This window comes from Narcine bancroftii, chromosome 14 (genome assembly GCF_036971445.1).
Source record: "Narcine bancroftii isolate sNarBan1 chromosome 14, sNarBan1.hap1, whole genome shotgun sequence".
NCBI lineage: Eukaryota > Metazoa > Chordata > Chondrichthyes > Torpediniformes > Narcinidae > Narcine > Narcine bancroftii.
The window spans coordinates 66,945,339-66,965,105 of record NC_091482.1 but is presented as its reverse complement, the minus strand read 5'-3'; the positions used below and the strand labels follow the sequence as shown (position 1 = coordinate 66,965,105).

At 44.5% G+C, this 19,767-nt stretch overlaps 1 protein-coding gene across 1 annotated transcript in view; it reads right to left on the bottom strand.

Moving 5' to 3' along the window:
- Positions 1 to 15,001, bottom strand: part of st8sia2 (ST8 alpha-N-acetyl-neuraminide alpha-2,8-sialyltransferase 2) — a 35,138-nt gene extending 20,137 nt beyond the window's left edge. The window contains exons 1-2 of the mRNA XM_069912180.1: positions 13,861 to 15,001; positions 6,305 to 6,364 (exon numbers count right to left, since the gene is read on the bottom strand). Coding sequence (XP_069768281.1) covers positions 6,305 to 6,364; positions 13,861 to 13,958 — 158 coding nt within the window. The 5' untranslated portion in view covers positions 13,959 to 15,001. The remainder of the gene's footprint in view (positions 1 to 6,304; positions 6,365 to 13,860) is intronic.
- Between the last annotated feature and the right edge of the window lie 4,766 nt (positions 15,002 to 19,767).

Here is a 19,767-nt window from a genome sequence, read left to right as displayed (position 1 = left end):
TCAGGCTGGTGCCTGCTTACTCAATGTGGTAGTTTCTCTTTGCTCTTCCCTCGAGTGCAACTCACAAATCCCATCCCAATATTATCCCAACATACTGTCTAGGTCTTCCCCTACCCCTCCCCTCCACCACCTCCATTGTTCATTTCCCTGAAACACCCTGCAGCCGATTGAGATCCTCACCGTTTCCCTCCAGTCTGAGTGATATCCCGACCCTCAAACCAGCCTGGCCCTCAATATGCAATGACCGACAGACCTCAGGAGCAGACCACCTGTTTTCCTTTGCCTTCCTTGTCATGAGTCTCATATCTGAGACTTTCATATTCATGAGACAATATTTATTTATTTGTCTATATGAATACCTGTCCTGCATATGTATTATTTGTCAGTATGTGTGTTCTGTCTGGTTGTGCGTTTGCATGTTTTGCACCGAGGACCGGAGAACACTCTTTCATCAGGTTGTACTTGTGCAGTCAGATGACCAAAAACTTGACTCGAATTTTTAATTAAAAAAATTTAGACATCGAGCACGGTAATAGGCCCTTTCCGTCTACGAGCCCATGCCACTCAATTAAACCTAATTGACCTGGTGGGAGACCTAATTGACCTGGTGGGAGGAAACCCACGGAGTATGTACAAACTCTTCACACACTCGAACTCTGATCTCTAGCTCTGTAATAGGGTTGTGTCAACCTCGACGCTATCTCTTCTGTCCATCTAAATGAAACAAAAAGACTTGATGAACAAGACCTTTTAATCACCGTTTGGATATGCCTGGCTCTCCAACACAGTGCTATGGAGTTGTATTCGGCCCCTGCACAGAACATTCCCCGACATGCTCTTTTTCAAATTTCTAGCCCACAGAATTTCTCCAGGGATTGGAAGTGCGAAACCTTCTCAGCACAAATCTCCTTTGGACTGCGGTGCTTCTTGCCTGCCATTACTGTCAATCATCCTGCTACCAGGTTTCTCACTCAATCCCAGGGATTGGCCATGCTCCTAAACTCCTCGTGGCTGGGATCGGACCCTGGGGTTAGCTTCCCTGCTCGGGCGAGTGTTGGTTCCAGCAACATTTACGCAGCACCACCACCCATTATCGGCTGAGTTATGACAGGATCAGGGGCTGGAGCAGATTTTCAAGGCAGCACATCTGCTGCTGTTCAGTAAATCATCTGCAAGAATGTTAAGGTAAGTGAGAAGGGGGATGATTACCCACAGTAAACTCATTAAACGGAGATCGGCTGCTACTTAAAACCAGCCGAAGACTGGGTGTGGGGCATTCTCCACCAGTCAAGTAAACGGATGGATCATTTCAGCTGTTGAAGCATTTCCTTTCCCAGGGCAACGGTGAAATTGACACCTCAGTCAAACTGGCTGCTGGAGTTAATCCTCTTGCTCCTATCCTGATGGCATGTCTTCTGGGCTCCTCATGGCTCTCATCCTTTGGTCAATGGTTGCACATGCTCTGGCTCACCAGCTAGTGTACAGTATCAATGACTGTATCAAATCAAGTCAAGTTTATGGTCATCTGATTGCACAAGTACAACCCGTCGAAACAGCGTTCTCCGGTCCTCGGTCCAAAACACTCAATCACATAACCAGACATAACACACATACAGACAAACAATACATGTGCAGGACAAGTGTTCATGTATACAAATAAATAAATAAATAAATGTTTTGTGAATGTGAGAGTCTCGGCGAGTTAGTGTGAGCAGTTCCTTTTGTCGTTCAGAATTCTTGCTGCCCATGGTGGTGCTAGCTCTGATATTCCTGTATCTCTTCCCTGACGGGTCCTCAAATGATTTTGTACACCCTCTTCAGACAACGATCCTGGTAGATCACGTCGATGGCGGGGAGGGAGATTCCAATGATCTTCTCGGCCGTTCTTATGGTCCTGTGGATTGACTTTCGATCCATTTCTCTACAGCAAACATACCACACTGATGCAGCTGGCCAGAATGTTCTCAATAGAGCTCCTGTAGAAGGAACTCCTGTAGCCTTGCCCACTTCAGTATCCTCAGTGAGGAAATCTTGTCTATCCACAATAGGTCACTAGTTATATGAACTCCAGGGACCTTGGTGTTCTCCACTCTCTCCATTACAGAGTTGTCAATGTGTAATGGAAATCAAAAATGATCAAAATTCAGGGCAACTAACTCATGCCAGAGGGAAGGTGACATTAGGATGGCAGTTGGCGTAGCAGTTAGCGTAACGCTGTTAAAGCGCCAGTGATCAGGACCTGGATTCGAATCTCACACTGTCTGTAAGGAGTTTGTACATTCTCTCTCTGTCTGCATGGGTTTTCACCAAGGGATTCGGTTTCCTCCCACTGTTCGAAACATACCAGGTGTTGCAATTTAATTGGGTGTAATTGGGCAGCATGGACGTGGGCCAAAATGGCCTGTTATCGTGCTGTATGTCTAATTTTTAAAAAAATCCATTAATTAAATGCAAAATGCTGGTAGAACATGGAACACTTCAGCACAGTACAGACATTTGGTCCATGACGTTGTGCCAACCTATGTAAACCTATTCCACAATAATCTATTTTTTCCATACTTCACACCCATCATTCATGTGCTTCTCTAAGAGACTTCTGAATGTCCCTACCAGCCTCCACACCACTACCCCTAGTAATGCATTCCAGGCACCCACAACTCTATGTAAAAATCTTACCTCTTAACATCTCCCCTAAACTTTCCTCTGTTTACCTGAAACAGATGTCCCTGGTATTTACTATTGTAACTCCACCCTAGCTAAGCCCCTCATTGTGGTATATAACTCTATTACCTCTCATCCTTTGACACTCCAAAGAGAAAAACCCTCACCCTGCCAACCTTGCTTCATATGACATGCTCTCCTAACTAGGCATCCTGGTAAATCTCTGCACTCTCTCCAAAGCTTCCAAATCCTTTCTGTAATGGGGTGACCAGAACCGATTGAGATAATGAGAAACTGTAGGATTGTTGGATAATCTAATCAGGTTCACTGATGCCCTTTGGGGAAGGAAACCTATTACCCATGACCGGTTGATTAACTCCTGATATACAGAAATTCACAGGGAGGCCTCCCTTTTCCTTACACCCAGTACTTGCTAGTGAACATCGATGCAGATCCTGACTAATTTGCTTTTTTTTGCTCCTCCAATTCCAATATTTTTTAAGACATATTTCATGGTGACAGGCCCTCAATTAACCTACAACCCCTGGTATGTTTTGAACAATGGGAGGAAAAGGGAGCCCCTGGAGAAAACCTACTCAGACAAGGGGAGAACGTACAAACTCCTCAGAGACAGCGTGGTCCAGTCCCGTTCGCTGATGCAGTAATGGTGCTGTGATAACCACTACACCAACTGTGCCACCCTGAGACTAATTACAGAATCCTTATTGACTGATGGACTTTAGTCTAAATCAGTGGTTTTCAACATTTTTTTTTCCACTCACATCCCACTTTAAGTAATTCCTATGCCATCGGTGCTCTGTGATTAGTAAAGGATTGCTTAAGGTGGGATGTGACTGGAAAGAAAAAGGTTGAGAACCACTGGTCTAAACTCAGGACATTTGCTCTTTACTGTTTTGCACTAGGGAATTCACTGACCTGATCAAATTCAAGATTGATCCGGATCAAGTTCTGGCATGTGACGGTTCCAAAAGACAGGTGGGCCATCCACCTCCTGAGGTACTATGCCTCTTTTACTGTGCACCTTTGCACTGGGACACAAGAGGTAGGAGGCACATTGGAGGTCAGATGTTGGCCTCACCATTGCATCCAGCAACAGTTCCAAACTGTACTGAGCTGAGAAATTAAGCCCACTGAACACAATAGACAGTGATGGCGACTAGCATCAAATCACACGAAGCGGAGTGCAGGTAAAACACTAGTTTTAATAGGCTAATATATACAGCTAGGTCTTGAGGTATTGCCTCTGTGCAAGCCGAGGCCAGAATGAGGGGGTATAGGTCTCCACCGGTTTATATATGCAAGGTCACCAGGTGAGACACCTGGTGGCCTTTCTTTTCTTTTTTTTTTCTTTGGCTTGGCTTCGCGGACGAAGATTTATGGAGGGGGTAAAAAGTCCACGTCAGCTGCAGGCTCGTTTGTGGCTGACCAGTCCGATGCGGGACAGGCAGACACGATTGCAGCGGTTGCAAGGGAAAATTGGTTGGTTGGGGTTGGGTGTTGGGTTTTTCCTCCTTTGCCTTTTGTCAGTGAGGTGGGCTCTGCGGTCTTCTTCAAAGGAGGCTGCTGCCCGCCAAACTGTGAGGCGCCAAGATGCACGGTTTGAGGCGTTATCAGCCCATTGGCGGTGGTCAATGTGGCAGGCACCAAGAGATTTCTTTAGGCAGTCCTTGTACCTTTTCTTTGGTGCACCTCTGTCACGGTGACCAGTGGAGAGCTCGCCATATAATACGATCTTGGGAAGGCGATGGTCCTCCATTCTGGAGACGTGACCCATCCAGCGCAGCTGGATCTTCAGCAGCGTGGACTCGATGCTGTCGACCTCTGCCATCTCGAGTACCTCGACGTTAGGGGTGTGAGCGCTCCAATGGATGTTGAGGATGGAGCGGAGACAACGCTGGTGGAAGCGTTCTAGGAGCCGTAGGTGGTGCCGGTAGAGGCCGGTAGAGGCCGGTAGGCCTGGTGGCCTAGTGGTGTAATAACATACCACCACACACAGTGACATTCAAGTTAACATTATGGTTATTTACATCTTTTTACTTAATCAAATGTACTTTTCAACTTTTTTAAGAGGGTGGTGAGTCTGTGGAACTTGCTGGCACAGGTGGCTGTGGAAGTGAGGTCCTTATGTTTATTTAAGGCAGGTATTTGATTACATTTAATTTTTTTTTAGATATACAGAAATGTAACAGGCCATTTCAGACCATGGTTTTGCGCTGCCCAATTTACACCCAATTAACCTGCAACCCCAGTACGTTTTGAACGGTGGGAGGAAACTGGAGCCCCGGGGGAAAACCCATGTAAACAGGGAGAACGTACAAACTACTAACAGACAGCACGGGATTCTAACTCAGGTCCCGATTGCTGGTCCTGTAAAGGCATTGTGCTAATCGCTGTACCCACCATGCCACCCTTGTCAGGGTATCAAAGGTTATGGGGAAAAAGCTGGGGAGGTGGGGCTGAGTGGGAAGATGGATCAGCTCATGATTAGAATGGTGGTGCAGACTTAATGGGCCGAATTCTGCTCCTAGATATTGTGATTTCATGAACTTTTAAAAAAATTATTTAAGTCTATTGAATCTGTTTTTAAAATCCAAATCAGGGAGGCTCAATGACAGAGCTCGTACAGTTTAATCTTCAATTACAGCAATTTAGAACAGTGGGGACTGGAGTAAATTAATGCCTTCGGCATTAATGTCTGGCCTGGATTAAGCTGTATATTGCTGAAATATGAAGCCAGTGTCTGGCCTTCAGCTCCACTTAGCCGTACACATTGTTTACCTCTTTGTCACACGTCATCTCCATCTGCTCACTTTTTTATAACATTCCTCAATCATTTCTCTTGACATTTATTGGTCTTGAGTGGACTCATACTGTGATCATTAACTTCCTTCCCCGATAACTTGGTTCACAACTCTCTTGTAAATGTTCTCTTGAATTTCCTTTCAACTTGTTTCTCATTCGGACCTGAAGATTTGAACCCAGTGCCAGTGTTCTAACGATGAACAGATGACCTCTGTTGAAGTGAACAGGGCAGAGGGCGGTGTGGTATATGAGGTTAAATCAAAATGGAAATTAACCATGGCCCATCTGAGCCAAACGACATGATACCTGACCTGGCGCAGCCCTGAGAAACATTGATGGGTCACGTTGGGCTCAGGCAGCCCCTGGTGAAGAGTTTTTGGCAACACCACACCAGCCAATGAGATGAAGGTGGGAGGGGACAGCATTACTTGCTAAAGTCAATTTCCTCAGAATGCAATGTTTAATTCGTATCGAGAAGGAACCTGCACTATATGATAACTTTCTTCAACAAAAGCAGGGTAATTTCTTCAGAAGAGTGTGGAAACTGAAGGATGATTCTTGGCACACCAGAACAATGGTGAAGGCCTGAAATGCCATGACCTGCTGAGTCTCTCAAGCGCTTTTGTGAACCAAGCCATTTTGGCACTAATTCTATTCAAGCCCATTTTGTTTTGCCAACAACCTCCCAAACTCCTTGAGATGCTACACGTTGGAGCAACTTACAAGGAACATACCAGCCTGCATATGCGAGAGGAAACCAAAGCAATCACACTCTCCTCATGAGAGGGGGAGAAAGAGGATCCCATCACCACTTACGCACCTCCAACACTTGTCCTGCGGACCTTTGGCTGCCTTCGCTGCTCTCCTTCCCTCTGAAAACCTGCAGGAAGAGAATCGTCAGTCGTCAAGACCAAAAGAAAGATTATATTTGATCTTGCAGCAGAATAAACATGAAATTGCTCCCTTCTCAGGCTTTATTTAAATATTTGGTTTGATGAAGCCTCCTCTCTTTTGCTGTAACTAGGGTACTAAGCGGTGAGGAGTAGGAGGGTGATGAGTTAGATTTACAATTCAGATTTATTACAGAGTACACACATGACATCACATACAATACTGAGATTATTTTTCTTGCAGGAGAGGCAGAACCTCTGTTGGTAGTACAAAAAGAATTTTACTCAATGTACACCTGGAAACAAATAAAGAAATGTAAACAAACTGACTGTGCAATACAGAGGGGAAAAAAAAATCAATAAAGTGCAAATGTAAGAGTCCTTAAATGAGCCCCTGATTGAGTCTGATGATGGAGGGGAAGCAGCTGTTCCCGAACCTGGTGGTGCGAGTCTTGTGGCACCTACACCTCTTTCCTGGTGGCAGCAGCGAGAACAGAGCGTGTGCTGGGTGGTGTGGATCCTTGATGATTGTTGTGTTTTCAGATGGGAGCGTTCCCTGTAGATGTTCTCGATAGTGGGGAGGGGTTTGCCTGTGATATTCTGGGCTGTGCCTACTACCTTCTCCAGACCATGAATTAGTGTGAAGTCCCAGAGGATTTACTGCAGACATTGGTCTCATTCTCTCAGGACGTTCCCCTTTGTGTGGTGACACTGGTACATTGTGCATTAAGAGGAAGGATGCTGTCAGCCATAGCTGATGCCCCATCAGAAACCATCTCCACATGAGGATTAGAAAATAGAACTGTGCAGCATAGGACAGGCCCTTCAGCCCACATTGTCTGTGCCAAACACAACACCGCATTGAACAAAATCTCTTCTACCTGCACATGATCCATACCCCTGCAATCCCTGCATGTTCTTACATCTATCAAAGCCTCCTAAATTATATTAACCACTATCCTGGCACTTGAATTCAAACCAATTCTAAATCCAAACTCTCAGTGAGAATGCTGAACAACCACAGGAACTCTTCTCACTAACCATCTGAGACTCTCACATTTATGAAACAATATTTCTTTATTTCTTTGTATATATGAACGGTTGACCTGCCTATGTATAATTTGCCTAGTTGTGTCTGGTAGTGTGCCTACGTGTTTTGCTCTGAGGAGCAGAGAACACTGTTTTGTTGGGTTGTACTTGTGCAGTCAGATTGCTGGATTATCCGACCACGAGGGATTGAATCTGAGATATAAAGAAAAGAGACATGAATTTTATGCTGCTCCCCATCCCTTTCAGAATGTCGCAAAGTACTTTACAGCCAATTAAGCACTCTTTAAAATATTCCATTTTGTAATGTGGAAACAGTATTGATTGACAGCATTACGTTAGCCTATGTGTGGGAGATTGGAAGGAGGGATTATATGACTCACAACAAGTTGATTGTACATCAAGCACGGACAGGTTACCTAGAAAACAATGTTGACTTCAGGCGCAGATGTGACAGAAGGCTTCAGCCAGCTTCTCCCACTGAAGGCAGGATAATTTTTCTCAAATAAAAATACACATGAAAAATCAATTTTTTTTGCTTGTGTCTGATGATCCGGGAAGTTTTCTCCACATTGACTGACTATAATGTTACTAAAACACACACAAACTACTGGTGGAATTCACCCAGTCTCGCAGCGTCCACAGGTTGCAAAGTTATGGGCCTGAGCCCTTCCTCAAGGCATTACCAAAGAGCAGGAAAGTATCAGAATAAAGACTGCAGAATGGCAGGGGGAGGCCAACAAAGGGTGTTAATTGGATATAATAGGAGAGGTGAGGATTGATTTTGGCTCTGTGAAAGGAGACAGAGGGAAAAGGGGAGAGAGAAGAGAGAGGAGAAGGCCTTTTTCTAGTGGAAAAAAAGTGAATGTAAAGACCTTTACATTGCTTCACTTACCTTCATGAAAGCTCCAAAGGTGGATTCAGCAGGCGAACTCCGATCCTAGCTGTCTGGAGGGTACACTCAGAGGTGGAGCGAGGTTGCTCTACATCCTCCATAAAGGCAATGCCGCTGAAAGCGGCTACAAAAGGGCGGGTTGATGATGTCGTCAGCCCGCGATCCAGGAGTGCGCTTTTTAAAATCCAGTATGCGAACTCAGCAGTGAATCCACCACAAGACCGGGTACATTTATATCAACAAGCTAGGATAAAGCGCCCTTACCTGCTCTTTAGTCACCATTTCGGGTATAGGCCGCTATCCCTTCTCGGCATTGTATGTTTGACAATATGGTGATGGACGGTGCTACAGCACCACTTGCCCCACCTCCTTCAGCTCCAGAAGACAGCTCCCGACACTGCTCAGTTTGAAGGCAACACTGGATCAGCCTTATAGTCCTTCTCCAGAAAAGGTATTTTCACCTTTATTGTTTTTTGTTGAGCAAGCTTAAAATGGGGTTGCACCATAAAAAGGGTGAGAGAGATAGAAAAGGGATAGAACTGGGGGAAAGGCGAAAGGGGGAAGGTGGGGGGAGGTTTAAGGGAAACCAGAGAACACAATGTTAATGCTATCCTGTTGTGTAGGGTGCCCAATGGATGATGAGATGTTGTTCCTCCAATTAGCGGGTGATCCAATGAAAAATGAAGCAGTCAAATGATACAGATCAAGCTCATACCAATAAGAATTTGAACAGAAAGGTGATAAATTTTAGCAGGCTTCAGGAATAATATTTTTTCCCCCACAAAGGAGTACCGCAAAAATTTCTAGGCACAAACATTTGGGCAGTGAAGACCTTGGTTTAACCTTTAAACCTAACCTCAGCCCTTTCAACACATCAATGCTCCTTCTGACAATTTTGGTGGAACAGCAGACATTTTTTTAATCTTCAAGGCCACGCATTGGTTGAACCAGATACTTTCTGACTCTTAAGTCAAATACCATGGAACTGTGGCTCACTAATACATCTCTCCAGTTCCTTGCCAAGTCAGTCATTTGTCCTGATGAACAGCACAGATTTGTAAACCTAGCAGATGATTAATTGTCAGTGATGACAGTGGATGAATCAAAGTCAAACTGATTAAAACAATGAGACTGGAAGAGCCCTTGGCAGATGTGTTGGTTTCAAGGCGTTACCACTGGGTCCAGCTATATTAAAATCTCCATCTGCCAGCTTCAAGAATGTCTGGCAGAAAAGCAAACTTGTTCTGTCTAGCTTTCATGGAAAATTTTCCAGGGTCTCTTCCAGCAAATGTCAGGTGACATCCCATAAAAATAAATTGATCTGTTTACACCACATAATTCAAGCTGGGGAATGCTGCGGAACTGTGACATTCAACAGCATTTAGCATCATTGAGTTCCTTGCCCTCTACATCTTTCTTTGGCTGGGGGACCAAGGCTGGGGTTGTTGACTAGAAAATTAACAAAAGCAACCTCACAAATATTGTTGCTAACAAGGGCAAGCCAGTGGCTGCAAATCCTGCAGTGTGTCACTCAGTTCCCAACTCCTCAAAGCTTTTCCCATTGTCTACAGCCAGCAGATTAGGATGGAATAATCTCTGTTTGCAAGGGTGAACACAGTTTGAACAGCCCTTAAATAGTTCCACCCTATACATGACAAAATAATCTGCTTGATTGATGCTCTATCCACCTCTAATCACTATACTGGCTCATCTTGGTTACAGGGAGCATCTCCCAAACCTGTGACTTCTCCCACCAGGAAGAACCAGAGCAGTGGGAACCTGGAAACACTTATCTGCATGTTCTCCTCCAAGATTCATGACTTGAAAGTACATTCACTGTTCTATTGTGTTGGCGTAGTCTCCACCCTGAGATACCTGCTCAACATCATGATGGGGGCATATTTAGCAGAAGAAATTGAACTATTCAAATGGTTTACCTTCTTCACTTTGCCAGAGATGCTAATACACTGAAAATTAAATTAGTGAACGAAAGAGCACAGGCCAAAGTAAGGAAGTCATAGACTGAAGGATGAATCCAATGCTCAAAGACGTGCAATTACCCTGGACAATGAAGATTTTGAACACTTTCTGAACGCTTTTGAGTGTATTTTATGAATTTTGGGCAGCTGATCAGGAAAATCACCTGAAAATATTTCAATCACGTACCATTTTTAAGCTATAACTTATTTCTTTGTGATTTCCTGTCATACTTTAAGTTTACTTCAAGCTACAAAACCACGAAGTGCAAATTCATTTCCTGCATTCACACTTGGACTTCTTCCCTGCTGATCTTCGTTCATTTGTGATGAACATGATGAAAGGATTCACTAGGACATTGCAACCATGAAAAAGTGATACCAGGGCAACTGGAACCCATCAATTCTTGGACAGTGACCCGTGAGGCATCAGATGCTGCGTACAAATGTAAATCAGCAGTGAAACATTTTTAGGACATTTGAACTAACTCAAAGTGTCAGCGTGATGCATTTAAATGTGCTGAATTTAATAAAAGTTAATTGAATATTTCTCCAACTTCCTATGGGATACAACAAATCTGAAATTATTTTTGAGTTCAGCTTGAAGTTGTCTATCATGATCCCCAATATTTTTCAGGAACCAAATCTTTTGAAAACTTGTTGTCCAGTGTTATAGAGGCATTTGAAATATTGTACATAGTGTAATTTAAATACAGTGCCTTTCTTAAGTTTGGGACATCCAAGAGTGCCTTATCAATTGTCCATTTCTATTGTGGTGAAATGGTTTGAGAGGTTGGTCATGGCCAGAATTAACATGCGCCTAAGCAAAGATCTGGACCCACTGCAATTCGTCACAATCACTCCCCAGCAGATGCAATATCACTGTAGCTCAGCCTTCAACACCATTATTCCCTCAGTGCTGGTCAACAAGTTCCAAACCCTCTCCAACTGGATCCTTGACTTTCTCATCAGAAGACCACAGTCAGTACAAACTGAAAACAAAGTTTCCTCCTCACTGATTATCAACATAGACACACCTAAAGGATGTGTGCTTAACCCACTATGCACTCATGACTGTGTGGCCAGGCACAATTCCAAAGCTATCTACAAATTTGCTGAAGACACCACAGTTAATGGCAGAATCACAAACAGCACTGAGGACGTGTACAGGAGGGAGAGAGATCAGCTCATTGAGTTGTGTCACCCCAACAACCTTGCAATTAACATTTGCCAAACTAAGGAGATGATTGTGGATTCCAGGAGAACGCAACCCAGTCCTCATCAATGGCTCAGTAGTGGAGAGGGTCAAGAGCTTCAAATTCTTGGGTATCAACATCTCTGAGGATCTGTCCTGGAGCCTCCAGGTCGATGAAATTCTAAAGAAGGCTCGCCAGCGATGATACTTTGTGAGGTGTTTGAGGACATTTGGAATGTCACTAAAAATGCAAAAACTTCTACAGGTGTACTGTGGTGATCATTGGTGATTGAGGGCTTTGTGATACTCATGTTATGACCAGCACTGCAAGGCTTCCTTTCCAAGCCACTAGTGTAACATACGAAAAGTAACAGCCATGTTGGATGAGGAAAGCTCCCACAATATGATAATAACACATTATTTGCAAAATGCTGTTGATTACAGGAGATCATTTGAATTAGAAACAGGAGGTCATTCAGCCCTTCTAGCCATTCATTAAGAGGGCTGATTGCCACATTCTCGACTGTCTAGATAACCTTTTGAGTATCAAGGATCTAGCTATATTTTCTTTAAAAATATTCAGCAATACTATTTCCACTGTCTTCTGCAAAGAGAGCTCGTGTCCCACAGAGTTATCTCAAGTATGTCTTCAATGAAGACATGCTACCTCTTTTTAAACAGTGACCCATAGTTATAGGAAATATCTTCTCCATACCTACCCCATCAAGACCTCTCTGGAAAGGAGATATTTCAATCAAGACTGAGTGATAAATATTGGCTGGAGAGATGACCCCTTCTCTGGTTTGAAACCATCCCATGGAATAAGAACCGAGAACATAGGAACAGGAATCGGTCATCCACCATTCAATAGCATCATGGCTGATCTGGTAATAGGCTCATTTCCAGTAACCTGTCTTTTCCCCATATCCCTTAATTCCCCTATTATGAAAACATCTATCCAAACTTGTCTTAATAGATTTACTAAGGTCGCCTCCACTGCTTCCATAAGCAGAGAATTCCACCCTCTGGGAAAAGCAGTTCCTCCTCATCCCCATCTTAAACTTACTATCCTTGATCTTGAGGCTGTGGCCCTTTGTGTTAATGCCTTTGACAGGAAGTATGGCAAATTAAGAGCAGTGGGGGAAATAGGGGATAAGCAGGAACCCAGAGCTGGGGCAGAGAGGGAAGGGAAGCAAAAACATATTACTGGGAATATCATTTGGACCAGGTGAGCCAATGGCCAGATTTTTCTCAAAGGTAGAAGATAGGGCAATAAAATGTAAAAAAAATGTATTACACACATTTTACAGTGATCTTAACAGGCTGAAACGTGGGTGATGCATCTTTACCTCCGATGGATGCTGAGTTCCTCCAGCAGTTACCGTGTGTTTTTACTCAATCCTTTATAAATGTACAGTGATGTCATCAACCCTGTGGCTCCACTTTACAATGAGATTTAAAAAAAACCTCTGGTAATAACAATAACAAAAATAAAAGGGATAATTTGTGAAATTCAACGATTTCTTTGATGATCAGAGGTTCCTGCTCAGACTTTTGGCTCCTTTATAATTTGGTGAGCTTGCACAGATGTTTGCAAGGATGAAAATATAGATAAAGACTGTAGGACTCTTAAGTCCTCTTGGACATTAGGGTGTAATGTCCATTGGTAAGTTACAATTGAGGCATTGCTGGAGAACTGATAGGGGTTATAAAGATGGAGCTATACATATAGTCAGACACACACACACACACACACACACACAGACAAAGGGAGGTCGAGACAGAACAAACTAAATAAAGCAAATAGAACAAGAAAAAAGGAACTGGCAGGCAAATAGTGAGATGGACTGAAAGATTAAAAGGGGATCTGTGACAGAGAGAGAGAGAGAGGTCAGAGACTGAGAGAGGGAGGCAAAGCCAGTTAACAAATATCTCTAACCATTGTTGGGGGTGTGAAACATGGAAGACAGGGGTGTGGGTGTGTGTGTGTGTGTGGGGGGGGGGGGGGAATTAAACAAAGAGAATGGAGAAGAGGCTGAGGATGAAGGAGCGGCAAGCCCGAAAGAGAGAAAGAAAAAAAAACTAGGCGTCGTTTGTGGTTATTGGGGGGCGAGTGGGAAACTGGTCCTGAGTCGGGTGGGAATAAATTCTGACTCTGCCACAAAGTCGATTCTGTTCTTTTATTTCGTGAAATCTACAGAATGGGGTATGGATGTCAACAGCGAGTCTCCCTCTCCCCAGCCACCAAACATTGAAGGGATGGAACCTTTCAGCCAGATTTGAAGTCCGGAGTGAAATCTCCGGGGAGATTTGCCGGGGGATGGGTCGTGCTGAATGAAGGCACCCCGCTACCAAATATACAAAGAGCTTTACCCGAATTCCATCTCCACTTCGGAAATATCGGCCAGAAGCAGAAGGACTGCCAGCAGTGTGAGGAGTCCGAACATCCAGCTGGGGAATTCCAGGCGCATTCTTCCGTCCCACTTGGAGATATGTTCCAGGCACCTGGCAGGGCAGAGGGACCCTCCTGTACCGTGCTACTCCGGAACCACTGCTCTCGCTCTCTCTCCCTCCCTCCTCGTGTGTGCCTCTCACTGTGTGTGTCACTGTCTCTCTCTCACTGTGTGTGTCACTGTCTCTCTCTCACTGTGTGTGTGTGTCTGTGTGTGTGTCTCTCTCTCTGTGACTCTGTGTGTGTGTCTCTCTCTCTCTCTCTCTCTATGTGTGTGTGTCTCTCTCTCTCTCTGTTTTTCACCGGTTCTGTGTCTGACCCATTACTCTGTCTCTCTTCCGCCCCTCCCTCTCTGTTTCACTCTCTCTCCCTCCCTCCTTGTGCGTGTGTGTCTGTGTGTGTGTCTCTCTCTCTCTCTCTCTCTCTCTATGTGTGTGTGTGTCTCTCTCTCTCTCTCTCTGTTTTTCACCGGTTCTGTGTCTGACCCATTACTCTGTCTCTCTTCCGCCCCTCCCTCTCTGTTTCACTCTCTCTCCCTCCCTCCTTGTGCGTGTGTGTCTGTGTGTCTCTCTCTCTCTATGTGTGTGACTGTGTGTCTCTATGTGTGTGTGTCTCTGTATGTGTGTGTGTCTCTCTCTGTGACTCTGTGTGTGTGTCTCTCTCTCTCTCTCTGTGTGTCTCTCTCTGTTTTTCACCGGTTCTGTGTCTGACCCGTTACTCTGTCTCTTTTCCGCCCCCTCTCTGTTTCACTGTGTGATATTCCTTCCGTTCAAGTCCAGCAGAATCCACTTATCCACTGCCTAAATCTCAACTGCCTTTCTTTCTTCTCCCCTCCTCGCGTTTCCAAGGTTTCCTCCAAGTCGAGTGGGACTAGAATCCCAGCTCCTGTGTACTTGCATAGCGCTGAGCAGCGGGGTGAGGGGGTCGCCGCAGTAAAGTTTCTCCTGAACGCCTCTCCGAAGGCATGGCCAAGAAACGCCGCTCTTAAAGCGAAAATCCTCCCTGTCAAATCAGCTCGGCACCCACGACCGCTTGAAGCAAACGAGCTGCGAGAGGAACTGAGCAGAGGTCCGGCACCATCCACGGGCAGGAATGGTCAGTCAACGGTCCGGGTCCGGGAATGGGTCCTTCACTGGGAGCAAATGGAAAAGGGACGGGGGTTACTTTCTGAAGGGGAATAGAAGCTCGTTTTAAAATCATGGATTGACCCACACGCTGCACCATTTATCCAGCTTGCAATTTAGTTCATTGAGAACGACAGCTCATGGGACATTGCAGAAAAGAATGTCTTGGAGGGGTCTGTCCAGAAAGGTTTGCTGAACTCTTGTCCATTGTTAACATTCAGTCTGGGTTAACATTTGACTTGCAGCCTTGCTTTGTATCTCACACCCAGCACCACAGAAACGAAAACACGATGCTGGAGAAACTCAGCAGGTCAAACAGTGCACTTTATACAGCGACATCACCAACGTTTCGGGCTTGAGCCCTTCATCAAGGTGTCGACAGCCTCCCGGAGAAAATTGTAGGGGGAAAAGGGGCAGGGGGGAAGAGCACAGTCCAACAGGCCCAGGAGGTCATAGGTGGATAAGGGAGGGAGGGGACAGCAGCAAATAGGGGGAGGAGGGATGGCTCGGTGAGTGGAGAGGGAAGGGGGTGGAGAGCTGAAGACAGAGGGGTGGGGAGAGGATGGAGAACGGGGAGGAGGGTTCCAGAAACCAGAGGTGAGGTTAATGCCAACCAGTTGGCGAGTGCCCACATGGAAAATTAAGTGTTGCTCCTCCAATTGAGGGGTGGTCTTGGTGTGACAGTCTGAGGCCATGGACAGACGTGGAAGTGGGGTGCAGCATAAAAATGGGTAGCCACTGGTGCAAACAGAAGGTGCTCAGCGAGGCGATCTCCCAGACTGCCTCATAGGATGGACAGGCAGCTCAGCTGGTAGAGTTGCTGTTCAGAACTTCAGAGACATGGGCTCAATCCTGACCTCCGGTGCTGCCTGTTTTTTTTAATTTATTTTTTTATTTTTCACACTATAAACCACATTGATCAAGATACATACATTTTCCTTTTCAAATATATACAGTGTCGTTTTCTCCCCCACCTCCCTCTTCCCATCCCACCCTCCCTACCTCCCCTCCCATTCATTTAAAGTTCAGAATGTAAGATACATAATGGTGCTGCCTGGTTTGAAGTCTGCACATCCTGCCAGTGATTGCATGGGTTTTGTTCCTACCTTTATCTTTGCTGTATAGAGGACACTGTATGATCTGCATGAGTACCTCTAGCATTGTGTTTTAACTTTAAATACAATCACAGCATCGGCAGACTTTCATGTTTTCCTCATGGCATAAACAATAGACAATAGACAATAGGAACTGGAGTAGGCCCTTCAGCCCGTCGAGCCAGCACCGCCATTTTACAGATCACTACCATCAGTACCCCTTTCCAGCCTTATCCCCATAACCCTTAACTATTCACCTTCTAAAAGTGGACATAGGCTAATTGACCCCAGAATGCAGATGAGTAGCAGAATTTAAGGGGAGAATGGAGTGGAATTAGCATAAGATTAAGATAAATGGGTGCAACATGGCCATCATAGAATTGGGGGTGGGGTATTGTGCTGCAGGACCCTTGGATAGTCTGAAAACACACATGGGCTTATTTAAAATCATGTCCATTGAATGATCACCCACAATTATATTGAATGGAGGGGCAGGTTTGATGGTTCCTATTTCACATGTTTCTTCAACAAGAATAATTTAACTTATAACCCTACATCACATCCTAAAACGTTCACCTGTAATAACACAGTGACCCGCTAACCAAGATATGACCTGGTACACAAGATGGCTGATGAACGCGGCGACCGCGCAGACCCTGCAGGGGCCAACGACCTTTGTCCCAGATAACAACCTGCTCGGCGGGAAGCATTGAGCAATGGTGGGAACATTGACCAATCTGAGGCCAGCGCTGCCGTGACATCACTCCTGTCGTCAGTGGCAGGGAGAGGCGAGGAGAGAATATAAGTCAAGTTTCCAGAGCAGTAAACCAGTTTTCGAATTCAACTTCTTGGGTGTGTATCATTCTTCCTGGTAGTACGCACGCTACAAACTATTGCCTTTTACACAGCAAAATGTCCCAAGGTAGATCCGTTTCCACACTGTCCAACAAAAATTGCAATCGACCCATCTACAAAAGCAAATTCAACCTTACCACTGTGATTGGTAGACTTGCAGTGTAATCTCATCATTGCTCGATATGACTCAGGAGAGGAAAAAGGAGATGATTAAAGATACTGGAGCATCTAATGCGAATGCAGAATTGAAAATAACCATGCAAATAGCATTATCACTTCCCACACAACCAACTCCAATATCAACACGGCAGAAGTCTCCTTTAAGAAAATACCTAATTAAAAGTTGAAATGAGCATCTTTCGAAGTAAATTGTTTTGGAAATAAAGGCCTCTGTACAACCAATCACATTGTTCCTTTGTTATCAACTCCCCTCTCATCATTTATTAATTATAATGGCATTTTAAACTTTCCCCAAACATGTTTGTTGCCCAGACTTTGGAAAGTGGGAATATGATAACATGGTCTGTGTGCCATTGAGAATAATAACTTGTATTTAACTTCTGGGAGATACTGCAAGACTCTGATAATGTGGCACCCTCAGGACTTTGATGGTGCCAGACTGGCTGATTTTTCCAGACAATTTAATATCACTTTTATTAACACACGGATACATTTTTATTCACTTTCATTAGATGTCATTAAATTTTACTATGGATCAGGTGAGGTGAAAGGGAAGACAAGATAGAAGACCCTGGTAAATTTAAAGAGATTAGCATAGCAGTTAACACGGTGCTGTTACAGTGCCAGCAACCTGGGTTCGAATCCACACTGCCTGTAAAGAGTTTGTCCATTCGCTCCATATCCTGTGTGGGTTTTCTCTGTGTGCTCCAATTTCCTCCCTCATTCTAAAATGTACAATGTTTGGAAGGTTAATTGGGTATAATTGAGCATCCCGGGATTCATGAGCTGGAAGGGTTTTCAACTGGGCTGAATCGTTAAAACAAAATACAGTAAAATCCCTGGTATCTTGTACTTATGGGTTGCTGGATCCAGTTGCTTGAGACTTACTCTTTCAATGCCCAACTAATACACCTGCATTAAGAATAAACAGTTTAAAAGTCAAAAATACTAGACTGTACAAACTTCACTTTCATGAATATATAAACCTTAAAGCATTTTACTTTATTTTAACTCACGTTCTTTGAAAACATTTAACCGTCGCTGCATCTGCAGGTTCCTCCCCCTCCACGGAGCTGCCCAAAAGATGAACAATAACCCTCCTTCCCCCAAGTTTACAGATAAAGCCTCTTACTAAGCAGGGATAAGGAGATACTTTAAGGGAGTTACCCCAACGGGTGAGTGGCATCAACCAACTCTTCATCCTGGGTGAGGACATTGTTGTTTCACACAAATGTATTCAAACAGCTGCTACGAGCAAAGCTCAACAAGGCCCTCCCTCCGCTGGCTGAACATTTGCTCCCATCTTCACCAAAGGTTGATGTGTTACTTCAGAGAACATTTACTTTTACAATTTTAAACTTGCATATTGTTTACCTATTAATTTATTATTATTTTTTAAATTTATTTTCCTTGATTTTTTTCCTGGTTGCTGATTGCTTGAATTTTCCAGATATTAGGGATTTTATTGTAAATCAAAAAACAGTGTGGGAAGAGGATCCTGGTGAGTTTAAAGGCCACAGTGGAGCTGGGGCCGAGGGAGATTAATGTGTGAACTGGGGTCCTGGTGAGAATGTATCCAGAATTAGGTAGCCAGATGCGGAAAGATGAAGATTTCCAAAAAATAAGGTGGTAGATTATTGATGTTTAATTGTTTTCAGCATTTTAAACCTTGTGGAAACAACGCAAGGAACTAAACGTTTCATGAGTGGTTACCTTTCATGAGGGAATACAAGGCATTTACTCCTGTTGAAGGTTTACAACCCCCTCTCCCCAAGGACCGGAGCATCTCTCTAGGATACCTGGGTAAACAAAGAAGTTAATTCCCCCATCACTGAAACAATGATTCATTTCTAAATTTGAAACTGCAAGCTTCCCTTCAGCCTAATGCCAAGATTGGTGTGAATGAATAAGCAATTCAATATTTGCTATTGTGAACCATAATTAACCAATCTTAGAATTTCTCCACCAGCTAAGTCACACTACTTTAACTGAGTCCAGCCTTCACCTCCTTATATCCTCCCCTGTACAAAATAAATACTCTCTACTTTCCTACAGGAAATTTTGCACTCTGAAACGAATCAGGATGGTCACCGCCCACCTTCCATACCTGTCCTTGACTTTCACTGGGAATTACTGGGTGCATAATGAGAAGTCATGTGATCCTTCTGGTGGGAACCTGGTCAGAAACCACCACACCTGCCAATCAAGGTGAAGACCACCACAGCAGGAACATGCCTTGCCACTGGCCCCTTTGGAAGTAGACACACCTCACCACTGACTCCCTTAATCACCGGCCCTGTTTTGGGCATTCCTCAGCAAGTCCCACTGGCTGGCTGGGGGTATAAAGCCCAACACATGGAGCAGCTGGGTCTCTTTTCCCCTGGGAATGAAGGTTTCCACTGCAGGTTGTGAGCCTAGGGAATTAATTACAAGATGTGTAGCTGTAAAGGGTTGGGGGCTATTGAGGTGATTGTTTACAAATCAATCATTTAAAATTCTTTCTCAACTAACAAGGGTGCCATACCTGCACCAGGTCAAGGGGTGGCAGGTACTGTTGTCGTGTCTTTATTCACTA